General features: G+C 38.6%; 1 protein-coding gene across 1 annotated transcript in view; it reads left to right on the forward strand.

Moving 5' to 3' along the window:
• Positions 1-25,038, forward strand: part of LOC124556494 (probable nuclear hormone receptor HR3) — a 439,228-nt gene that overhangs the window by 386,677 nt on the left and 27,513 nt on the right. Inside the window, exons 4-7 of the mRNA XM_047130451.1 lie at positions 493-686; positions 5,674-5,931; positions 18,500-18,639; positions 23,747-23,879. Coding sequence (XP_046986407.1) covers positions 493-686; positions 5,674-5,931; positions 18,500-18,639; positions 23,747-23,879 — 725 coding nt within the window. The remainder of the gene's footprint in view (positions 1-492; positions 687-5,673; positions 5,932-18,499; positions 18,640-23,746; positions 23,880-25,038) is intronic.

Below are 25,038 nucleotides of genomic sequence, written 5' to 3' on the forward strand. Positions count from 1 at the left end.
TCATTATCATATAAAGATTGACTTAGAAACTGAATAAAAGTGCTATGCTGCAAGAATTATAGGTGATAATCATAGGTAATTTCACAACTGACCTCTTTGGATCATCTTATGGAAATCTACTTTGTAAATTTAGGAGAACTGTGAATACATTTTGTAGCTTTGATGCACCCTGCAAGTTTTGACCAAGTACCCTTCTGCAATGTCATAACAGGATGTGCACTACATAAGACTCAAGATACTGACAAGAAAGGTAGAGGTGTTAATGAATGCTGTCCTTATTGATTGAGAGAGTGTACTTTATATATATTTTACTGGGAGATTTTGTTTTGTCAATAGGATGAAAAAATGATCCATCGAGGAAAAGAGCAATTATATCTACTTAACTGATAGGAAAATTTGTGTCATTAAATCAGTCAGCAGATGTACCTACCTTTTTTTAACAAACAGTTTTACTACAGAATATATTGCTTATGTCAAAAATTTCTTTTCCAGTTACTCATATAACAATGATCTGAGCAGCTACACACCTGCAGCAAGCTACACCTATACGCCAGCACCAGTACAAGCAATGACATATGATATTAGTGCAGACTATGTTGACAGCACGACCGCATATGATCCTCGCCCAGGCACACAAAGTCTTGAGCTAGCAACTGATAGTGGGATTGTGGCTAGTGTTAGCACAGGTGAGTATTTTCTATTCCAGTTCATCTCTTACCAAAGACTTTTAAGCCAATTGATTAAAATTTGTATTTTAAATGTAAATTGTGGATGACATGGCTCATAACAATAATTCTAGAAAATAAGTTGGTTTTTGCTGAACTACATTTGTTAATGATGTTACTCGTAAGTTTTAAAACTGAAAATAGCAAATTAATGATATTCAGAATTTATGTAATGCTTCTTCAGAGATCTAACACATTAACAGCATGAATCAAAGATTTTGTTTGAATTTATAATGGTAATTTGTGATGCATCTTGTTTTGAACTGCCTAATTTCTTCCTATTGATCAGTTTATTTACTGTCTGTCTCTGTGATGTTATCAGGGCTTTATTTTTGTATTAGTGGTAGTTTATGTATTACCAAATGTTTTATTTACTCACAATGACGTAAATCTCACAGAAGAGTTCAGATTTTACATAAATCTTTGCCTGATAGAAGTGTACCAAATAAACAATAAAAACAGGTAATACAAATACCATCCATTTAATGAAAGGCATAGACAATTGAGGTTTAAAGTAGTTTCAATAGTGATGGCAAAATTCGCCTGAAATTGAAGGTACCTATTTTTTAAGAGCAGTTAAACCTCTTACTACTTCTTTAAAAATCCATCCTATCTTTTGTCATGTAATTTACACTCATGGAAAACTGAATGAGTTACATGTCACCACTGAAAATGAAATTATTTTGACTGTCATGGTTATTGGAATGATATCTGACTGCAGGGTCAGAAAAAGGTGTGGCATCAGAATACTTGGCCATTTCCAGAGCATGGGTGTTGCCTATGACAGAATCTCCAACACCATGCATGTACCGGACCTTTCATATGCCAATGATGTTTATGGTTACCTTGATTCAGGGAAAGCTGCCACACCTAGAACGATCTGCTGTGGGCAACAATGTGTTAAAGACAGGGTTCAGTGTCAACTATAATACCTTTATCAAGAGATAGGTAGATCATAGTGCACACAATCTCTCACTAATTCAGTGCTGGAAAACAATAACCAACAAGCAGCCAAACCATCCAGCACAGTCTCTTTGTTATGGGCTTCAAAAGCCACAACCCATGTATGTAGTACCTTCACTCATCACATGTTATTTGGAACAAAGATTAACATTGGTGCAAGAATGCTGCCATTAGATGCTTGAAGCATGGAAACTGTCACCTGGAGTAGTAAGGATCAATGTAAGTTGGTAAACAACGCTGACATGGTAAGAGGACTTCAGAGACCACATGAAGTGGTGGATTCTGCTAGCCAGAAGGGTAACATTCAGCAACACTCCCATGTAGTATAGTATAACCTTGCATGAGGTAAATGAAACTCCTGATAAGTGTGTCATAAGAACGATACAGGAACCTGTTTTTCAATCACCTAGGTCCTTTTGTTCACTTATAGCAACTCATATCTCCATCGAAACACTGCACCTCCCAATCACTCCCATATTATGTTAGACTGGTTTGAGGAACACTGCTCAGATGTGATGTGCTTAATTGGCCCCTACATCACTAGTCTCAATTCTATTGATGACATGTGGGACAGTAGCAAGCAAGATATGTGTACTTTGGATCCAGATTTGACTAATCCTTATGATTTATTGGTGGTAGTTGAGGGGTTATGATAGCTGTCAATACCTTCAGTGCCTTACAGATCCCTTCCTGTGATGTGGCACTGTCATCGGGGGGAAAGAGGTTGCTACATGTGAATGTAATAAAGCAAAAGTTAATTGTTACACCAATACGATTTGAGGTCAACCAGGTTATATAAGCCAGACTACTTGCACAAGTACTTTTAATGAAGCTCAACTGTCACTGGAATACTCCATTAGATTTCACTATCTTATGTTGAAAATATAACAACTACTACAATCCTCTGCCAATGGCATCATCATATGTGTTAGGAAGAAGCATGTGGTCAGCACCCTCCTGGTCACTGTTGGATTTCTTGACCTTGTAACCACTACTAATCAGTTGGGCAGCTCCTCAGTTGGCCTGGTGAGGCTGCGTGCACCCTCTTCCCACCCCCTACTGAGGATAAATCTCTGACAGTACAAGATATCAAACACAGGTTACCCTCATGACTGTCAGCCCCATTGAGTGCTCAGCTGTGGGGGTGTGCATTTACAAAGAAATTGCTCTTAAAAATAAAACTGCAATTAACTAAAGATAGAAAGAAACTTCTACATGATTTGCATCCATAGATGCATACAAAGAGGGTAACAGAAATACTAACTTTTCAAACAAATGGTTCATGTTTATTCCACAAATGAGAAAAACATTCCAGACAATAAGACTATTCAAGAATTAAATATGAAAGATGTTCATAATTCCAAGAAAGAAATAGTAGCACTTGATCTTGATGGAGATGGACTGCTTGATTCTTGCCTGTGTTCTGATAGAGAATTAAGACAATCCAATGGAGCTGTGAGTCTGTATTGTTCCAATCACTTTGCTTTAGATTTCCAGAGCTTAATAGTATTGGCTGTTAACATGCTTTTGATAGAAATTAAAAATTAATAACTGAATGAAACCCAGATTGATATCACTTTTGACAGGGTCCAGAAGAATTATCATAATGGTGCATATGTGATTGTTGTTCTCATTGAATTTTAGAAGTATTTGGTGCATTTGAAACTGGGTTCTTACCTCCACATTTATGATTGACAAGCCACAGTCACATTCAACTTGCATACTGAGCTTAAGGGAAAATCAATATTTATAGGTCTGTCATCTTATTCTCATGGCCCCTATGTGAGAAATTTGATTGTGGCAGCAGAATTGCTCCACAGTATTATTCAAATACTGGTTCTTTAATTTCACCCAACTCAGTTTTTTAAGAACAAAGTCAGCTTTTTTTTCCACAGATTCCCAAAAATTTCTGTCATAATTTTATATCAGCTGTCGCAATCCCATCAGTGAAGCTCTGGATTTGTTCAGAGTCTGCTGTTATGTCTACTTGTTAAAGACTCCAAACATTACAGCAATATTCTAAAACTGGTTGCAGTAGTATCTTGCATATTATTTCCTTTATGGCTGTACTGCATTTTACCAGAACCTTTACAACAAATTTAAGTTCACATGTGTCTTCCCTACTACTAGTTGTATGTTCTCATCCCATTTTGCAATGCTTCTCTATATATTTTGATGAAGTGACATTCTCCAGATGTTTGTCACTAATCTTATAACCAGATACTATAAAGTTCTTCCTCCTTATTATAGGAATTACCTTGAATTTATCCACATCTCAATGCAGCTGGTATTCATTAAAAGTGGAAATTCTGTCAAAGTCTTTCTGCTTTTCTTTTTGATTATCCTATACCAATACTTTCCTGTAGACAACTTCATTGTCAGCAAACATTTGTCTTTTTTAATTTTGATTCTGGTGCTGCTGCTGCTGACCCTATCTGATATATAATCTATGTATACTGAGAATATTGGAGATGTATTACATTTCCTTGGCGCATGCCCAATGTTTTTGTTTTTGTTGAATATTTGCAATCCAGTATAAGATACCAGGTTAGATTAAACAGAATTTCATTGAAGTTGCATATGTGTGAAGATACTCCATGTTTCGTGCAACTGCAGTGAAAACTTCTTGACAAGTAGAACAAATACTGCAATCTTAGCTGGAAACCCATCAACAAAAGTGAATGTAACATCAGCATGCATTATAGAAGTAATCTAGTGCTATTCCCATTAGCAGCACATGTACAAAACTGGAAACGATGAAGTCAACATGACTCTGACTGTTAATAGATGGTACTGCTATGTGTAGAGTGTCTTTTTGTGAGAACTGTTATGACAGTTTGGAACAGCTGATGAAATTTACTGCTTGTTGCAGTGACTGACAGCTGACAATTGACTCAAAAAATGTAAAAATACAAAACAATGCAATACTCAAAACTGTAACAAAAATGTGTACATTGTTACATTATAGCATTTATGATGAATCAGAAGTCATTAACTTCATTTGAATACCTTGGCATGACTGACTGAAGTAATATGAGATGAAATACTCAAATGTATACTATAATTGAGCTGATAAATATAAAGCTATCACTAGATGGATTCTTAAAAAAGTAACTTATCTATGAATGTAGTAGAATAAAATACACTTTTAAAACTCATTTGTTAGAATCAATCATCAATCTTGAAACCGTACCAAAGATGAATAGCTAAATAAATTGCATTAGAGTAAAGAAGAGCAGAAATTTGACACACTTTTAGCTAGCTAGAGTGAATGCACTGAAGAGATGCAGAACAAAATCAAATTGAAGATTTAAGAAGAAAGATGTCATGTGCCACATAATGTGCTAATTTTAAATTTCAATAATACTTCTTCATAGAGAATTCAAGAAGTATCGCGTCCTTCACTCCCTACCATATACACAATTGCCAACATGCAAAAATAATGGAAACTGGAGTATATACATACACAAACAAGCAGTCATTTTTCTCTACACAGCATCTGTTTAATACCATAAAACATATGATAGCCTGTGAAATGTAAATGTAAGAGGCTGGATATGAATAGAAACAAGAAAAATTATCAGGGAAAATAAGGAAGGTCATGGTGTATGTAAATAGGAGAGGTAAGTAATACTACAGGAAATTAAGTTGCCAATAAGACTCAGATGGCACTAAAAGGATTTGTCTCTGCTGTGGTACTGTGCAGTATTTTCTATATCATTTTTGTGGTATTGATTCAGTTAATATCTCAGCTCACAGCATGATTGCTCAACAGCTAGTGTGGTTCTTCACAACAATGTGAATGGTTACAGTTACTTTTTCATATGAAGAAAACTTAAACATAATAATAAAGTTAAAGACCAGTGAGACTTTATCCAAAGACAGGAAGAGTGGAAAAAACATTTGGTTACAGTACTGTTGAAATGAAGCCCTGTTCATATGACTTATGCAATGGCAGTCAAAATAGTTTGAAATGGTCATGCAGCAGGAGGGAAGACGCCGATAGGGTCCGGGGCTGGCGCCGGCGGAGCCGGCACGCCCCATGCAGCGCTGCGGGTGGGCAGCGGCGGGGGTTTGGTGGCGGTCAAGCAAGAGGCTGCACCTGTTGCAGCTGCCTCTGTCGAAAACTTGGTGGCGGGCTTTGTAGATAGCACAACGTTCCTGACAGCCTCCTCCTCCTCGTCACCTGGCGGCGGTGCCCACGAGCACCATGTGCACCAGGAGCCCACAACCGTCCACCCCAGTAAGGCTCACTGCATGCCACTAATGCAGGCTGCTTCGCTTTTATTTTGCAGATATCATCACTGTGCCATGATGATGATGATGATGATGATGATGATGATGATGATGATGATGATATGATGATGATGATGGTGGTGGTGAGTGAGTGAGTGAGTGAGTGAGTGAGTGAGTGAGTGAGTGATGCCTGTTTGTGTAGACACCTGTTTCTACAAGGACAGTTGTGTTGCACCTTACACATCCCAAGAGTATTATGGGGAAAAATTATGCTCTGTGTCTAAGAAATCCTTTTCTCTCTCTATCTTTTGCTGTGTTATATGCTGTAAGATATTTTGGCCTAAGAAAATTATTGATCTTCTCACTACTTAAATACATACATTAATGTTGTATTAGCTTTATAGAATGAAATCATAACAAAATATGAAATCTAAACAATCGGATGTGAAACAGAACATTTATCGAGTGGTCAGTATTTGTAATACATTTGATCTCCTTTCAGTACTGAATAAATGTTAATGGAGAAGATAATCACATCTTAAGACTGTAGTAAATCTGTCTTCCTGTGACTAAATGCCAGTTTTTCAAACACCATTCATAGATATCTATGTCATCATATCAACAATTTCTTCTCCCTATTCTTGAATTGAATTTTTTGTTAATAGGAAATTTAGATTCAACAAATTCTCAGAAAACTTGGTTACTGGGAACTCACCCAGTCAGCACAATAATTAAGAAGTAAAATAAGTGAAGAATGGACACCTACTGCTATAGGGGCTCTTGCCAAAAGCCAGGAAAGAAGTTGGCTCTATAGAGCCACATCTCTATTATATGTACATTTTTAGGACTTCCGTTTCATCCTTCCAAATTTTTGATGCGGCCAAACTTGATTTGTTTGATGAAAGTGAAGAAAATTTTTCACATTCATTATAAAAATGCTATAGATTTGTATAGAGAAATGTTGTCTTTTTAACAATTAAATGGATGATGGATGATGGATGATGGATGATGGATGATGGATGATGGATGATGGATGATGGATGATGGATGATGGATGATGGATGATGGATGATGGATGATGGATGATGGATGATGGATGATGGATGATGGATGATGGATGATGGATGATGGATGATGGATGATGGATGATGGATGATGGATGATGGATGATGGATGATGGATGATGGATGATGGATGATGGATGATGGATGATGGATGATGGATGATGGATGATGGATGATGGATGATGGATGATGGATGATGGATGATGGATGATTGGTTTGTGGGGCACTCAACTGTGCAGTTATCAGCACCCGTACAAATTCCCAACCTTTGCTCAGTCCAATCTCGCCACTTTCATGAATGATGATGAAATGATGAGGACAACACAACCACCCAGTCATCTCGAGGCAGGTGAAAATCCCCGACCCCACTGGGAATCGAACCTGGGACCGCATGCTCAGAATTCAATGGAGGGTAAAAAAATATGTATATTTGTTGTTGCTTGTATTACTGGAGCAGATCAAGTGCTGGGGATCCTTTCACTTACAGCTGATATTACAATATTCTAATTCACTTGTCATGAACTCTGCCACATCATTTTATTGGACTGTGGCCCTGTTTCATAATTTCTTTAAAAAACGTAATTCTCTATAAATACACTACTAGCCATTTAAATTGCTACACCACGAAGATGACGTGCAACAGAAGTGAAATTTAACCAAAGGAAGAACATGCTGTGATATGCAAATGATTAGCTTTTCAGAGCATTCACACAAGGTTGCCGCTGGTGGCGACACATACAACGTGCTGACATGAGGAAAGTTTCCAACCGATTTCTTATACACAAACAGCAGTTGACCGGCGTTGCCTGGTGAAACATTGTTGCAGTGCCTCATGTAAGGAGGAGAAATGCATACCATAACATTTCCAACTTTGATAAAGGTTGGATTGTAGCCTATCGTGATTGCGGTTTATCTTATTGTGACATTGCTGCTCGCTTTGGTCGAGATCAAATGACTGTTAGCCGAATATCAAATCGGTGGGTTCAGGAGGGTAACACGGAACACAGTGCTGGATCCCAACGGCCTTGTATCACTAGCAGTTGAAATGACAGGCATCTTATCCACATCGCTGTAATGGATCGTGCAGCCACGTCTCGATCCCTGAGTCAACAGATGGGGACGTTTGCAAGACAACAACGATCTGCACGAACAGTTCGATGACATTTGCAGCAGCATGGGCTATCAGCTTGGAGACCATGGCTGCAGTTACCCTTGACACTGCATCACAGACAGGAGTGCTTGCGATGGTGTACTCAATGGCGAACCTGGGTGCACGAATGGCAAAATTTCATTTTTTCGTTTGAATCCAGGTTCTGTTTACAGCATCATAGTGGTTGCATCTGTATGTGGCAACAATGCTGTGAACACGCATTGGAAGCGTGTATTCGTCATCGCCATACTGGCGTATCGCCTGGTGTGATGGTATGGGGTGCCATCGGTTACACGTCTCGGTCACCTCTTGTTCACACTGACGGCACTTTGAACAGTGGACGTTACATTTCAGATGTGTTCCGACCCATGGCTCTACCCTTCACTCAGTCCCTGTGAAACCCTACATTTCAGCAGGATAATGCACGACTGCATGTTGAAGGTCCTGTACGGGCCTTTCTGGATACAGAAAATGTTGGACTGCTGCCCTAGCCAGCACATTCTCCAGATCTCTCACCAACTGACAATGTCTGGTCAATGGTGGTCAAGCAACTGGCTCGCACAATACGCCAGTCACTACTCTTGATGAACTGTGGTATCGTGTTGAAGCTGCATGTGCAGTTGTACCTGTATACGCCATCCAAGCTCTGTTTGACTCAATACCCAGGTGTATCAAGGCCGTTATTACGGACAGAGGTGGTTGTTCTGGGTACTGATTTCTCAGGATCTATGTGCCCAAACTGCGTGAAAATGTAATCATATGCCAGTTCTAGTATAATATATTTGTTCAGTGAATACCTGTTTCTCATCTGCATGTCTTCTTGGTGTAGTAATTTTAATGGCCAGTAGTGTATATCTATGAAAGCATACAAAATTTGTGATCAATTCTGAGAATAGAATAGTCATAATGAAAACCGCAAATGTTTACTTACAAGGAAACTACACAATATTAACTTACTCTGGACATGAGCATTTCGAAGACTTTAAGTTCAACACTAAGGTATATGTGCATGACAGAAGCATATTTACAACTACATTTGTTCAATTAATGATATTTTAGAGAGAGGGGGAGAGAGCTGGAAAATGCAGGTAATGTAACCTAAAAAGAGACAAACAGAATGTAGCAAATGAAAATTATGATGATATTAAACACAGATAAGACAACAGCTGGCTGAAACTATGACACGTGACTAAGATTCATGAAGTTGCCCCAGCCTCCTAATCATATAGACGTAACTGGTAGGCAACGTCTGAGAGTGGGGTAGCACGAAGTGGAGGGTGGAATGACAGCAAATTGAAATTGCATGAAATATTCGAAGTGAAAAAGTGATTAGTAGATAAATAGTAGAAATGTGATAACACAGGCAGAATGTGAGACTACATTAATACAAACTGAAAAAAGAGACCCATGGAAAATACTTGGTGTCAAAGAAATAAAGATCATGATCATGAGCCATACCAAAATATCTATTAACAAAACAGCTTTCACTTGTAATGAACTCGGATCATTTCATGTACACTAATCATTGTGAGAGGTATAACATGAAGAAAGACTGACTCAAGTGAAACCAGGCTTGGAAAGAATATGTAGACTTGTGTATCAATTAAGACTACATGGATATGGCATAAATGTAGGCCCTGCAGATCAGTTTTATGCCAGTCTCATTAAAGTGGAAATATGGAACCAAATGTTAGTATGCTTAGTCATCACTGAATGGTACAAATCAGCATGCAAGTTCAAACTATGTGGAATGGTTGTTTTACAGTACCGTATTGTGACATTTTAGCTTATATAGGTCATGTTTATAAACAGTAATGCATTTGTAACCACTACATAGAAGGAGATCATACATAGCAATAATCTCAGTACTCACTATACAATGTGGCCACAGCACAGGATGGCTGCCAGCTTGTCTCTCTGGCTGTAACAGATGTACAGTTTTGTCCACAGTGATGATTCAGTGAGGAGCACTGTGACAAATGTGGGCCTGTTTGCATCATGCTTTAGATCTGACAATGGTTCACATCATTTTGTTGGGTGCGGTTGTATAAAAACTGCAAATGTCTCAAGCTGCAGCATTGCATATGAATTCTGTGTGGAAAATGTGTTATTTTATGGTCTGCATGAATACCTGGCTTATCATTCATTGAACATGTGTGAGATATAGTTGGTTAATACCTTGTTGGCCATTAGTTTCCAGAATAATTTTTGATGCTTTGTGGTGTTGCATGTGAACTACATGGAGGAAAAATACATGGGAAAACATCAATTTCTCCTTTCACTGCATGCCATTATGTTGACATTTAATCAGTGCTCACAGTGTTCACAAATACTAGAGAATTAAATATTCTTCACATTTCACTGATTATATTTATTAGTTGTTTATAAAACTTTCAGAATATCTTCATTCAATATAGAAAAACACAACCCCATGCAAACTTCCGACACCTCATATTTCATATATACAGGATGATTCGATGATGATATGATGATGATGATGATGATGATGATGATGATGATATGATGATGATGATATGATGATGATGATGATATGATGATGATGATGATATGATGATGATGACGATATGATGATGATGACGATATGACGAGATGATGACGATATGACGAGATGATGACGATATGACGAGATGATGACGATATGACGAGATGATGACGATATGACGAGATGATGACGATATGACGAGATGATGACGATATGACGAGATGATGACGATATGACGAGATGATGACGATATGACGAGATGATGACGATATGACGAGATGATGACGATATGACGAGATGATGACGATATGACGAGATGATGACGATATGACGAGATGATGACGATATGACGAGATGATGACGATATGACGAGATGATGACGATATGACGAGATGATGACGATATGACGAGATGATGACGATATGACGAGATGATGACGATATGACGAGATGATGACGATATGACGAGATGATGACGATATGACGAGATGATGACGATATGACGAGATGATGACGATATGACGAGATGATGACGAGATGACGAGATGATGACGAGATGACGAGATGACGACGAGATGACGAGATGACGAGATGATGACGAGATGACGAGATGACGAGATGACGAGATGACGAGATGACGAGATGACGAGATGACGAGATGACGAGATGACGAGATGACGAGATGACGAGATGACGAGATGACGAGATGACGAGATGACGAGATGACGAGATGACGATATGACGATATGACGATATGACGATATGACGAGATGACGAGATGACGAGATGACGAGATGACGAGATGACGAGATGACGAGATGACGAGATGACGAGATGACGAGATGACGATATGACGAGATGGCGAGATGGCGAGATGGCGAGATGGCGAGATGGCGAGATGGCGAGATGGCGAGATGGCGAGATGGCGATATGGCGATATGGCGATATGGCGATATGGCGATATGGCGATATGGCGATATGGCGATATGGCGATATGGCGATATGGCGATATGGCGATATGGCGATATGGCGATATGGCGATATGGCGATATGGCGATATGGCGATATGGCGATATGGCGATATGGCGATATGGCGATATGGCGATATGGCGATATGGCGATATGGCGATATGGCGATATGGCGATATGGCGATATGGCGATATGGCGATATGGCGATATGGCGATATGGCGATATGGCGATATGGCGATATGGCGATATGGCGATATGGCGATATGGCGATATGGCGATATGGCGATATGGCGATATGGCGATATGGCGAGATGGCGAGATGGCGAGATGGCGAGATGGCGAGATGGCGATATGGCGATATGGCGATATGGCGAGATGGCGAGATGGCGAGATGGCGAGATGGCGATATGGCGATATGGCGATATGGCGAGATGGCGAGATGGCGAGATGGCGAGATGGCGAGATGGCGATATGGCGATATGGCGATATGGCGATATGGCGATATGGCGATATGGCGAGATGGCGAGATGGCGAGATGGCGAGATGGCGAGATGGCGAGATGGCGAGATGGCGAGATGGCGAGATGGCGATATGGCGATATGGCGATATGGCGATATGGCGAGATGGCGAGATGGCGATATGGCGATATGGCGATATGGCGATATGGCGAGATGGCGAGATGGCGAGATGGCGAGATGGCGAGATGGCGAGATGGCGAGATGGCGAGATGGCGAGATGGCGAGATGGCGAGATGGCGAGATGGCGAGATGGCGAGATGGCGAGATGGCGAGATGGCGAGATGGCGAGATGGCGAGATGGCGAGATGGCGAGATGGCGAGATGGCGAGATGGCGAGATGGCGAGATGGCGAGATGGCGAGATGGCGAGATGGCGAGATGGCGAGATGGCGAGATGGCGAGATGGCGAGATGGCGAGATGGCGAGATGGCGAGATGGCGAGATGGCGAGATGGCGAGATGGCGAGATGGCGAGATGGCGAGATGGCGAGATGGCGAGATGGCGAGATGGCGAGATGGCGAGATGGCGAGATGGCGAGATGGCGAGATGGCGAGATGGCGAGATGGCGAGATGGCGATATGGCGATATGGCGATATGGCGAGATGGCGAGATGGCGAGATGGCGATATGGCGATATGGCGATATGGCGATATGGCGATATGGCGATATGGCGATATGGCGAGATGGCGAGATGGCGAGATGGCGAGATGGCGAGATGGCGAGATGGCGAGATGGCGAGATGGCGAGATGGCGAGATGGCGAGATGGCGAGATGGCGAGATGGCGAGATGGCGAGATGGCGAGATGGCGAGATGGCGAGATGGCGAGATGGCGAGATGGCGATATGGCGATATGGCGATATGGCGAGATGGCGAGATGGCGAGATGGCGAGATGGCGAGATGGCGATATGGCGATATGGCGATATGGCGATATGGCGATATGGCGATATGGCGATATGGCGAGATGGCGAGATGGCGAGATGGCGAGATGGCGAGATGGCGAGATGGCGAGATGGCGAGATGGCGAGATGGCGAGATGGCGAGATGGCGAGATGGCGAGATGGCGAGATGGCGAGATGGCGAGATGGCGAGATGGCGAGATGGCGAGATGGCGATATGGCGATATGGCGATATGGCGATATGGCGAGATGGCGAGATGGCGAGATGGCGAGATGGCGAGATGGCGAGATGGCGAGATGGCGAGATGGCGAGATGGCGAGATGGCGAGATGGCGAGATGGCGAGATGGCGAGATGGCGAGATGGCGAGATGGCGAGATGGCGAGATGGCGAGATGGCGAGATGGCGAGATGGCGATATGGCGAGATGGCGATGTGGCGATGTGGCGATGTGGCGAGGTGGCGAGGTGGCGATGTGGCGAGGTGGCGAGGTGGCGAGGTGGCGAGGTGGCGAGGTGGCGAGGTGGCGAGGTGGCGATGTGGCGAGGTGGCGAGGTGGCGATGTGGCGATGTGGCGATGTGGCGATGTGGCGATGTGGCGAGATGGCGAGATGGCGAGATGGCGAGATGGCGAGATGGCGAGATGGCGAGATGGCGAGATGGCGAGATGGCGAGATGGCGAGATGGCGAGATGGCGAGATGGCGAGATGGCGAGATGGCGAGATGGCGAGATGGCGAGATGGCGAGATGGCGAGATGGCGAGATGGCGAGATGGCGAGATGGCGAGATGGCGAGATGGCGAGATGGCGAGATGGCGAGATGGCGAGATGGCGAGATGGCGAGATGGCGAGATGGCGAGATGGCGAGACAAACTTTCAGGGATGGTGGATAAACATGTATCAATTTGATGTAAGAGACCACAGTTGGGCAATGACTGAGTCAAAGGTTATAAACAAAAATCATTCTGATATCTTGCAACAGTGGAATTACATGTACTGGCACTGTTGTAGGCTACTCTTACTGTTGTTGCTAATACTGTAGGGTAGGCCATATTCAGAGGTGGTAGTATAGACCAAAAAAGAAAAAAATGTCTAGTAACACAGGTTTTAAAATGCACACCTTATGAGTTATGGGTGTTTTTCATCTTTGCCGCTGTGAAACGCATCCCTTCTACAGACAGTTGCCCATAGCTCTTGAGATAAGCATTATTTTAGCCCATATTTTATCGACATTTTTCATTTTTTGGCCCATACTACCACCTCTCCACCTATGAAAGTTACCTATCCTAAAATCTTGGCAACAGTAGTACCAGTACACAAATAATAAAATGTTCTGTAATGTTGTGCCATGGTTGAATGGATTTCAGATTTAAACCCAACAATTAATCCCCATCCACAGAGGACATTTTCAGGGGGGACTTTAGCTTCTTTGAGTGTCTGATTCACTCCTTGGCTTGCTAATGACTGCTACAAAATTCCATTTACACATGTTTTTGCACAGTGATGTGATGTCATGGGTTTTGAATATGAGTGCAATTGGCTGTTGTCGACTGTCATTGCCTGCTGTTGCTATCACTCCATGGTGGAAGACTGGTACATACCTTCTTCAGCCACAGGAAGAAACTTGTGAAGTCATGCTACTGTGCAGAAGCACAAATAAATGGATTTTTTCTGCAGTCAGCAGTGAGCCAGGATGTGAATCACACACTCAAAGAAGCTATGATCTTCCTTGAATATGTCCTCGAGAGATAGGGACAAAATGTAGGGTGTATATGTGAAATCCATTGGACCATGGCATAATAGTCTGGAGCATTTTATTAATTGACATTTCCACTCATGAAAGTTTACATTTTACAATAGCACGAGCAGCCCACATGTATTCCACTGTCAGAGGTCTCAGAATGATTTTCACTTAACTTCTGACTGAGTTATTTCTGGACCAAGGCCTCTTACCTTAATTTGACCCACAGACCCTTGTCCATCATCTCTGAAAGTTTGAAACATCATCTATAGAATCACCCTGTAGAGCTGAAGATCCATGTATCCTTATAGCAAAAACATTTTATGCTGTAAAATATGTTAACAGAAAAAGCATTGTTTGAATGTGTAGAAGGGGTGTTCATCACATGTGAAACAACTGAAGAGTCACAAAGGAATTCTCTGCATAAAGTTGTTACTTCCGCTTGTGCCCATGTTGTTTGTAATATTAGCAGATCTGCATGGTGTTCATATCATCACTTTCCAGTACTAATGACTAGAAATTCTGTATGTGAGGAGCAGTCTCCAGTTAGAACTGTTTCTACTAATCCAATTGTCAGCATTCTCTTTTAATACCTTCATGGTAACTTGTCCACTCCTTTCTTTTAATGAGTAATACTATTAAATTTTTTCATATATTCAACCAATTCATGATGAACTATGTCCTCTCCCATCAATTACACATTTTGTTACACAAGTTGCATAAACTTCAGTAAGTTTAATTATAAAAGAATTAACTTCTTTATAGGCAGCTTTTCTTGAAGGCAGTAGTAGAAAATTAGCATCATTGTCCAGTAGGACCAAAGTACTCCTATTCATTTAAATGAAACATATTGTTATTCATTTCTCATTATTTATTTTCTTTCATATTTTCAATAATATTATAAACTCTTTTCCATTATTATGTTGACATTGGACCATGACAAGAGAGCAACTGACTGATCACACCTCTGTCTATAATGACCTCAATGTTGACAGAATGTTGAACCCAATCTTCCTTCCTTCTGTCCTGATCACACCTCACAGTCTTTAAATAAGGTAACAAGAACTTAACGGGAACTGCTGCTGGCACACTTATGTATAAAAAGATTACAGTATATTAATCACAATAGCTTTATATTCAGGACATAGATTTAAGTATGAAGAATATATTTTCCAAGGGAAAGTTTCTTATGAGTTGGATTATCCAAGCAACCTCCATTGATTGACTTAAACCCTCAGTCTGGCATTGCCTCTAACATTTAAATTTCTCTCTGATACTTCCTGCATACCTGAGTGAAAAGATATGACTGAGAATGGTTTAGCCATAACCAAAGAGCAGTTTGCACAATAAGCTTTTCATGCCACAGCAAATTGTGCTGTAAACTCAAATGAACCTTCCTATATTTTACATATTATCTACCATTGTAACATGTTCAGATAAGGATATCCAATGTCTGTTAATTCATCATAGAAGAAAAATCAAGGAAGTTATGATGCACAGAAAGCATTCACCATGAAGGAATTATGTTGATATTCCATGACATTATATAGCTTTGTGATAGCTGTGATTCAGTACTTTCAGCTTTTACTGCCATTCCAATGCAAAGCTTCACTTAACTAAAAGTTGAGTAGTAGGTGCAATGTCGTCTTTTACTGGCTATCACTACTGTCAACAAAACTTGAAATGTTTATCTTTCAGGAATTACTAGATTTTAGACAAAAATATAATCACTTTGTCTAATACCTGTAACACTAATGATTTGTTGAAATCAACACTTTTTTGTTGAGTTGTTAAGTGTCTGGGTAGTATCCAACTGTTTGGATTTCACACATTTGGTCTTAAGATTTATCCTGACAATGCGACTTGTACTTGTGGCAATTTGTTGTGTCTTAAAGACCACCATGGTTTAGACTGGAAGTTATATTATCAAATAAGATGTTACAATGGCTACTTAGCTCACATTCCGAAAGGGCAGAGATGAAATTCTCATATGATAATTTTATGGCTTCTGTTACACTTAACACAAATGCTAACATGGTTCATTTGAAAAGGTACTTGCCAATTTTCTGCACCACTATTGTCCAACATGATCTTATACTCCAATTCTAACATTATTGGCATTGATGAAACATTAAATCATAATCTTCTTTCCTCTTTCTTAAAAGCAAAACCATAGCCTCACCTTGCCTCATGTAACTGGCAATGTGGAATTATTTAACTCTCAAAAGCAGAAAATCATAATTTACCTTGAGTAGGCTTATGCCTAGAAAATCACTGTGGTATTTATAGTAAACACTGAGTTGGTAAATCATTTTGTTTCAGTGGAAATTAAATGTGATTTTTATTATCATTTGTTAGTTAAAAATTATAAATATTAACATTGAAGCCTAAGGTTTGTTTCTTAATGACTGGTAGCACCCTGTAATGAAGTGTAACTTAGAAACTATCTGCATAAGTAGACAATGCTAACTGATGTGACAATAATTTCAAAGACTTGCAGTGATTCACTGAAAATGTCATAAGGTACATTTCTTCATATGGGCCATACAATGTCTTGCTGACACAAAATTCATCACATTCTTCTCAAGAAAATGAATTTTTCCTCCATCACCAACAGTGACTGCCAAGATAACATGAAGTTTCCTTTATGGCCTATGTTTTCACGAACAATGATTTTAAAATAAAGAGCACTTACATTGTCCAAAGAAGAGGCTACACTGCAATGCTTTTAGAAATATCTGTTTGTGCAAGTACTTATTTAACAGTGTTACACTTCTTATTTAGAGTATAATGAAGAGAATGTACATTTTCCCAGTTAGTCAATCCATTGTCCTCTAATCTCTACCATATTTCAATATTTAATAAACTTTGAAATGGCCACACTCTAAAAAAGTCTCTTCTTTATTAACTGAGCAGAGTGGTGTAATGATTAAAACATTGGACTTGCATAATGGGGAAGTTGGGTTGGAATCCCTCTCATTCCATCCAGATTTAAGTTTCCCAAACTGAATTAAGGTGAATGCAGTTGTAGTTCCTCTGAGGGAAAATGCACACACATGGTTGATTTTCTTCCCTATCCATCTATAATTTGAGCTTGTACTCTCTCTAACGAACCATTAAAGTCACTGAATTATAATCTTCCTCTACTCTAAATGTACAGCAAATATTCCTTGAATGCAGAAGGCAGTTAATGAAACTATACTTATTTCCAAGCTGGTTTAACACTGATTTTACAGAAACTAATAATGAAAGCAATGTAATAGAAATGAGTATTTTTTCTCAGTGTGTTGTTTATGAGTAGAGATGTTTCCTACATTGTACACTCCTCTGAGGAAATACAACTATGAGTAATTTTGGTTGACTTGTCCTTACTTAGTTAAGTTCAGGATTTTTTCTTTTAAAGTTTATCAGTTTTCATGCAAAACATTGGAATATGTTCTGTATTTATATTTATTTCCAACAATAATAATTTAATATACTTCCATAAATAACGAATGAAATGGCTTCAGATTGAAGTTCAGATTTGTATGAAAAATTATAACATTGTTGACATGAAATGAATCTCTCATATAATAAATTGTAGAACTGTACTGACAACATGTTTTCACTCATAATAATTCTATAACATTCTACTTTCTTGTTTGATTGTAACTGTGAAACTGGTGGTTTTAAGAATTAGTATCTACATAGGATAGTGTGCTTCAGAAAATACATATTTTTCTTTAACTATTTACAGATCCTGCCCAGATCTCAGAGTTGCTAAGCAAGACGATAGCAGATGCACATGCGAGAACATGTTTATACACTATAGAACATATCCATGAAATGTTCCGAAAGCCACAGGATATGTCAAAAATAATGTATTACAAAAACATGGTAAGTATTATGATATTTTTATTCTTTATCCGTCTATAATAATGACTATGATGAAAATTTTATGTTGACAATTCAAAGTGGGTGTAGTCTGATTTTTATGTATAATTTTTTACGGTTCCAGAATGAGATTTTCACTCTGCAGCAGAGTTGCACTGATATGAAACTTCCTGGCAGATTAAAACTGTGTGCCAGGCTGAGACTTGAACTTGGGACCTTTGCCTTTGCCTTTGTTCACAGGAGAGCTTCTCTGAAGTTTGGAAAGTAGGAGATAAGGCATTGGCGGAAGTAAAGCTGCGAGAATGGGGCGTGAGTCGTGCTTGAGTAGCTCAGATGGTAGAGCACTTGCCCATGAAAGGCAGAGGTCCTGAGTTTGAGTCTGTCTGGCACACAGTTTTAATCTGCCAGAAAGTTTTGTAATTTAGGTTTATTTGTTTATTAGTTATAAAGTAAGTGAACAGTGCAACACAGCATAAACATCAAGAAATGCAGCAATAATATTAATCAATTTCAGTATTAATCAATTTCAGTAACACTTGTATTAACAGCTAAGATTATCTTTGTCACATATATTTATCTTGTGGAAAGTTGGTTGGTTGATTCGGAGGGGGGAACCAAACCATCGGATTAGGGAAGGATGGGCAAGCAAGTTGGCCATGCACTTTCAAAGGAACCATCCCGGCATTTCCCTGAAGTGATTTAGGGAAATCATGGAAAACCTAAATCAGTATGAACAGATGTGGGATTGAACCATCATTCTCTTGAATGTGAGTCCAGTCTGCTAACCTCTTGTGGAAAGTACTTTTTGTGTAATTACCGCTTTACTGAATTTACGAAAGCATTCAGTGACACATTGCATGTTTGCAGTGGTGCTATGTTGAATAGTTTTGTTCTTATGCAACAGATATTTATTACCTGCCTTAGGTGCTTGTCACACTTATGTATGGACTGTCAGTCAACTCCTGCTGTTTTACGTTGGCATGAACCAAACAAACTGAGTATAAACAGAGATTTAAATATCAAATTGTTAGTATAATCTTAAAATATCATGTACAGGGTTCATGTTCTTCACTCCTAAGAAATGCCCTTAACTACCCTGGTATTTGTAAAAGTCATAACTTTACATGATGAATGGAGGTCCTCAACTAACTTTTTACATATTTAGTTAGTATGATTACTCCCTGTTAATTCTGGGTCATGATAAATAAGAACATATTTAGCTAAAGTACTGTGATTATCATTATTTCATAGAACAAAAGATATATTTTCAGTTTTAGAATGATTAGTTTATAATTCCCTAGGTTTGAACCATGTACTGGAAATGATGAGATATTTATCACTTTACTCAATTAGTGCCTCTGATCCCCCCCATGCAATGTGGATTTTTACGGCTTAGTACTATGCAAGTCATTAATGCGAACATAAAATATGAACGAGGAAGTTCCCAACACAGAACTTTATGAAACACCATGAGCTACAAAGAGAATGTTAATGTGAAAATATACCATTTGCTTTGGTACCAAGAGACAGTTTTCTCTTAAAAGCACAACTGCAGTGTTTTCTTAATGAAATTCTTTGGCTGAGATATACAGAAGCACAAAACTGGATTCACACTCACCAGATTTAATTGTCTCTGGACTTTCATCTGTTGCAAAAATTAAAATGATGTATACAGGAATACACAGACTCCCAGACACAAAATGCTATATAACACAGGCTTTCACTGTGATTACAGATAAAATTAAGTTCATAGCCTGTTTCAATGATCAAGATCAACATTTAAACACATGCTATTACAGTCATAATAATAAACATAAAAATATATTTGAGGTGGTTAGTATTAGCTGTAAAATCATTCTTGCTAGGACCTATGTAAATATTTATCTGTTTTTCTTTAAACTGTGGTGTATAGTTTCTTCTACACAGTGAGACTTCTGGCTGCATGAAAACTGTGCAGGAGTGAACCTTAAATACCTGAATGAAACAGTGACCTGGTAATGTGCATTGTGTATCATGGAAACTGAACATTGGTAGAAATATTAGACTTAGAATTGCGAAGTGAAATAATTGAAGATCTTGAAAAATAGTTGCATGATCTAAATGATCAGCACCTGTATACTATTCGTGTGCCTGAGAATCCATTGATGTCATCAGATCTCAATGAAATGAATTCTCACAATGATAAGTCTGATTTTGTTTTTGCTAAAACCTCAGTTAAATTTCAGAAGCATGACATTATTTTACTTTTAAATAGATTTGAAGTTCTAGGCTTAGTTGAAAACCATAGAACTATGTAAGTACTGTTCTGGAAAATGTATGTGTTGGTGATAATTATATAAGTGTACAATCTAAAAACAGTAAAAATCTTGAGCAGAGGAAGAAAGTAATTGTAATGGGAGAGGGTTATGGTCATGGATTTACTTTTCTTCTTCACAAACAATTCACTGTAAATGCAAGTGTCTTCATAAAGCCTCACACATCTCTCTCTGAAATATGTGAACAAGCATGATCCACAGATGTAATAAGTTTATTTTCAGAAGGCTATGTAGTACTGTGCAGTGGTTCAAATGATGTAAGCAAAAAGAAGATAATGAAAGAAAAATGGGAATTAAGTAAAATGTTTAGGACAGTTGACACATACTGTACTTTGTACTGAATATTCCAAACTGATAAGATTTACCATCATACACATAATAATGTAATTGTTAATATAGTGATATGTGGCCTTCTAGAAATTTTAGATTCATAGGTTGTTTAAATACGTTTTTAACTTGATTTAGGAACTGGAAATTTGAGAAAAATGTGTATTTTCCTTTAAATAAAATAAACACTAATCCCAAGCTTCAATATACTGATTCTTCTCTGCATAGGGAAATGCAGTTGTTGATTTTGATCTCTCTCTTTGATGAGTCCCTCAAGACCGTTATTCATACAAAACTGACTATGATGCAATCTGTGTTTTCCATGTTATGAACTAAATTCTTGAAAACCTTTGCAAGTAAGAGTGCATGAGAGCATATAAACACATTAACTTTTAAAGCCTTGTGGATTTATTGGTTATTTTTCTTTGAATCCTGTTAGACATAACATAGACGCTGTAATCTGAAAGATACAGAACTTAAATTGACGATGCTACTGCTCCTCTACATTCCATGAAACTTGGCATCAGGGTTGCGAGCACATCTTCAGTTATGCATGTTTTAAGCAGCTTTTGCCCATGTGTGGCTCACATGACATAATTGCCTTATAGTTCAAATACATACAGGTTTGATAAACAACATGCACAGTTTGCGATGTGCTCAGCTAGCCCTTGCTGCTTGACTAGAAGTTCATGCCAGTGCCACCAGGTGGTACCACACTGCAGCAGACTTTTATCCGTGTTCACTTGGCATAAATCCTGCTAGATGATAGCACACTCCTCAGATGCATTAATTCACTCAGTATATAGTAAAATTAGATCATACATAAGTATATGTTAAAGTTGTACTGACAGTAAACCTATTTTGTGGGTTTCTGAATGAGTTATAGTATATTCGGTTATGAATTTTATTGTACAGTAATCCGTTTGAGACACTGTGAATCATAAGGGCCTAAATCACATCACCATTTATTGTGGGATTGTACCATTTATTTGTGCTTCTGATATCTGTTGATCTTATGGTGAGTAAGGTTTATCTGTGCTGTGCTGTGGGTCCACACTGTATGTATGAAAATTCACAAAAAGTTGTATCACTGGCTTCTCTGATACTCACTTAAATTTGGGATCAACAGTGGTGTGCTTTAGGCCCTTATTGATCTCAGTGTCTCATTTGCATTCTAGTCAAGTGACATGTTTGTAGACATTACTACTTGAGTTTAATCATTTTCATAAATGGCACTTCATTTTTGCAGTTTGTTGTTTACTGTGCAGGAATTAGCATTTGTGTGCAATGTAAACATGAACTATGGTGAATCTATTTTAAATCCTAACAGAAAAGTGAAGCTGTGAGGATGGGTTGTGAGTCATGCTTGGGTAGATCAGTTGGTTGAGCTCTTTCCCACAAAAGGCAAAGGTCCCAAGTTTGTGTCTCGGTCCGGCACACAGCTTTAATCCACCAGAAAGTTTGACATCAGCACACACTCCACTGCAAAGTGAAAATTTCATTCTGGGGACAGAAAAGTAAATTACCAGGAAAAGTTGGCCACAAAGGAACTAGGGCCTCTGAGAATAGATCCTTTGACTGAGAGAGTTACGAAATCAAATAAGCATAACTACAAGAGAATATTTAACAAGGAAGTGTACAGTTAGCACAACTTGTGTGGATGCAGCATAAGAATATCTGACTTTCAGTCTGGAAGTAAATTCATGAACTAATGCATCTGTTAGGGATCTTACACGTTTGTCCGAAAAAAATGGAAAAGCATGAAAACTCCCAATTACACAAAAATACAAAATGAAGAGTTGTGAAAGCTTACACTTTTTGTTTGTTGCCCTGAACTGTACTTAATTATGTACAAAACAACAAAATTCCACAAAAACAATTCTTTATTTTGTCAGATAAGCTATGCATCTTATTATTGTTATTATTATTATTACTGTTATTATTATTTGCAGTGCCTGTGGTTGCATAAACTTGTTCATAAGCACAACTTTAATACATCAGATGCTATTAATTTCACACTGTCAAATTTATCCGCATCTAAAAATTTGTGAACACCCAGAATATATACTCATGAGTCACCACTTACTGTACTTACATTGGCATGTAGGATCTGTCGTGGTGTGCAGTGTGACTTAACAGAAGATTTTTCCCCTGTTACTACTCCATTTGTTTCATCTGCTGTCTGTTACAGCCCTGGAGAAATGTTTCTTTCCTTTTGGAAGCTATAGTCTATTTTGATAGTCATAGTGAATACATTTGGCCAACAGTGAAAAACAAAATAATCTAAACTTCTGTTCTAAAGAAATTGAAGTAAAATTTGAGTAAGTGACAGATGGAAGATTGAAATCTAATGCCTAAAATATTGGTCGAACATTTATTGGGAAATTTTTCATTCTTTTTTGTTAGTGCCTTCAGTATGTGTTACCTATTACTGTTTACATTTTTTTGTTTTCAATTACTTTACACAGGCACATGAGGAACTGTGGCTAGAGTGTGCTCAGAAATTAACAACAGTTATTCAGCAAATCATTGAATTTGCAAAAATGGTGCCTGGTTTTATGAAACTCTCACAGGATGATCAAATTGTGCTTCTTAAAGCAGGTAAGAATACTTAGTCAATAGCATTTCTACTACTCTCAATGCAATTTTCTTAATTTTTGTACAGGCTGTTGGTATTTTCAGTTGTGGTTTATTAGTCTCATAACATACATAATCAATTTCATTTATTCATGTACTAGAGACATCTCAAATATTTGTAGTAAAATTTCGCCACAAACAGAGAAACAGAGAACTAATGCTAACAACAATATAATAATAATAAAAATAATAATAATAAAGTTACGTTAGAGAAAATATCTAATAGTTAGCTCAAGTATCAGTTTTCCTTACCAAATAGTAATGTTCCACCCACAAAATCTCCCACCACCTTGTTTTTAGATGATCTGGCTTTATCATAATTATATTTTTGACTATTAACTTATTGCATATTTTCATCCCCCAGAGACTGTGCATATAATTCAGTTGTCTAAGAATCATAAAATTCCCTTTCTTTCTCATTTTATAAGTGCAGCTAAATTGATTCTCCTCAAATAAGTTATGTGCTCTGTAGGATGTAATAATGTGTAGGTATGGAACTATCAGGTTTCTTCTTTCCAAAATAATGGATGACAAGATTCTTTTTGCTGTGCAATACATATGTATCTGACAGTTTTCTTCTGCAGTTTCAGTATCTGAGACACAGTGCTTAAACTTCTCCAGAAAACTAGACCATACCTAATAACGGATTCAAAATAACTATGATATGCTATTTTTTTTTGTACACATGCCAGTAAAATTTCCTAGTATTTGCATTTAAAATGCAAAGCTGTTTAATTCATGTGATAGGACGTCAACATGTGTATTTGAGCTTAAGATCTTGTCCACTTTTATTCTGAGGATTTTGAGTATATCAACATCTTCCATAACTTGATTGTTCTACTGCATTTCAAGTTCCACACATCTTAAATTTTTTGTTTTGAGGTGTAACATACAGGTTTTTGCAATGTTCAGTTCCAACCCATTTAACTAGTACCAGTTTTCTAGGGTATAGGGTGTGCTCACAATAGAGCTCAGAGTTTTTCAGCATCATCAGCCTAAATAAAAACTGAAGTATCATCTGTAAATAGAAATGATGGGAAATTTATTTTTATGAGTAAGTCATTTTCATAGAGTAAGAAAAGAATGGGCTCTGGAATGGAGCCTTGAGGCACACCTTATGATG

This window comes from Schistocerca americana, chromosome X (assembly GCF_021461395.2).
Source record: "Schistocerca americana isolate TAMUIC-IGC-003095 chromosome X, iqSchAmer2.1, whole genome shotgun sequence".
Taxonomy (NCBI): Eukaryota; Metazoa; Arthropoda; class Insecta; order Orthoptera; family Acrididae; genus Schistocerca; species Schistocerca americana.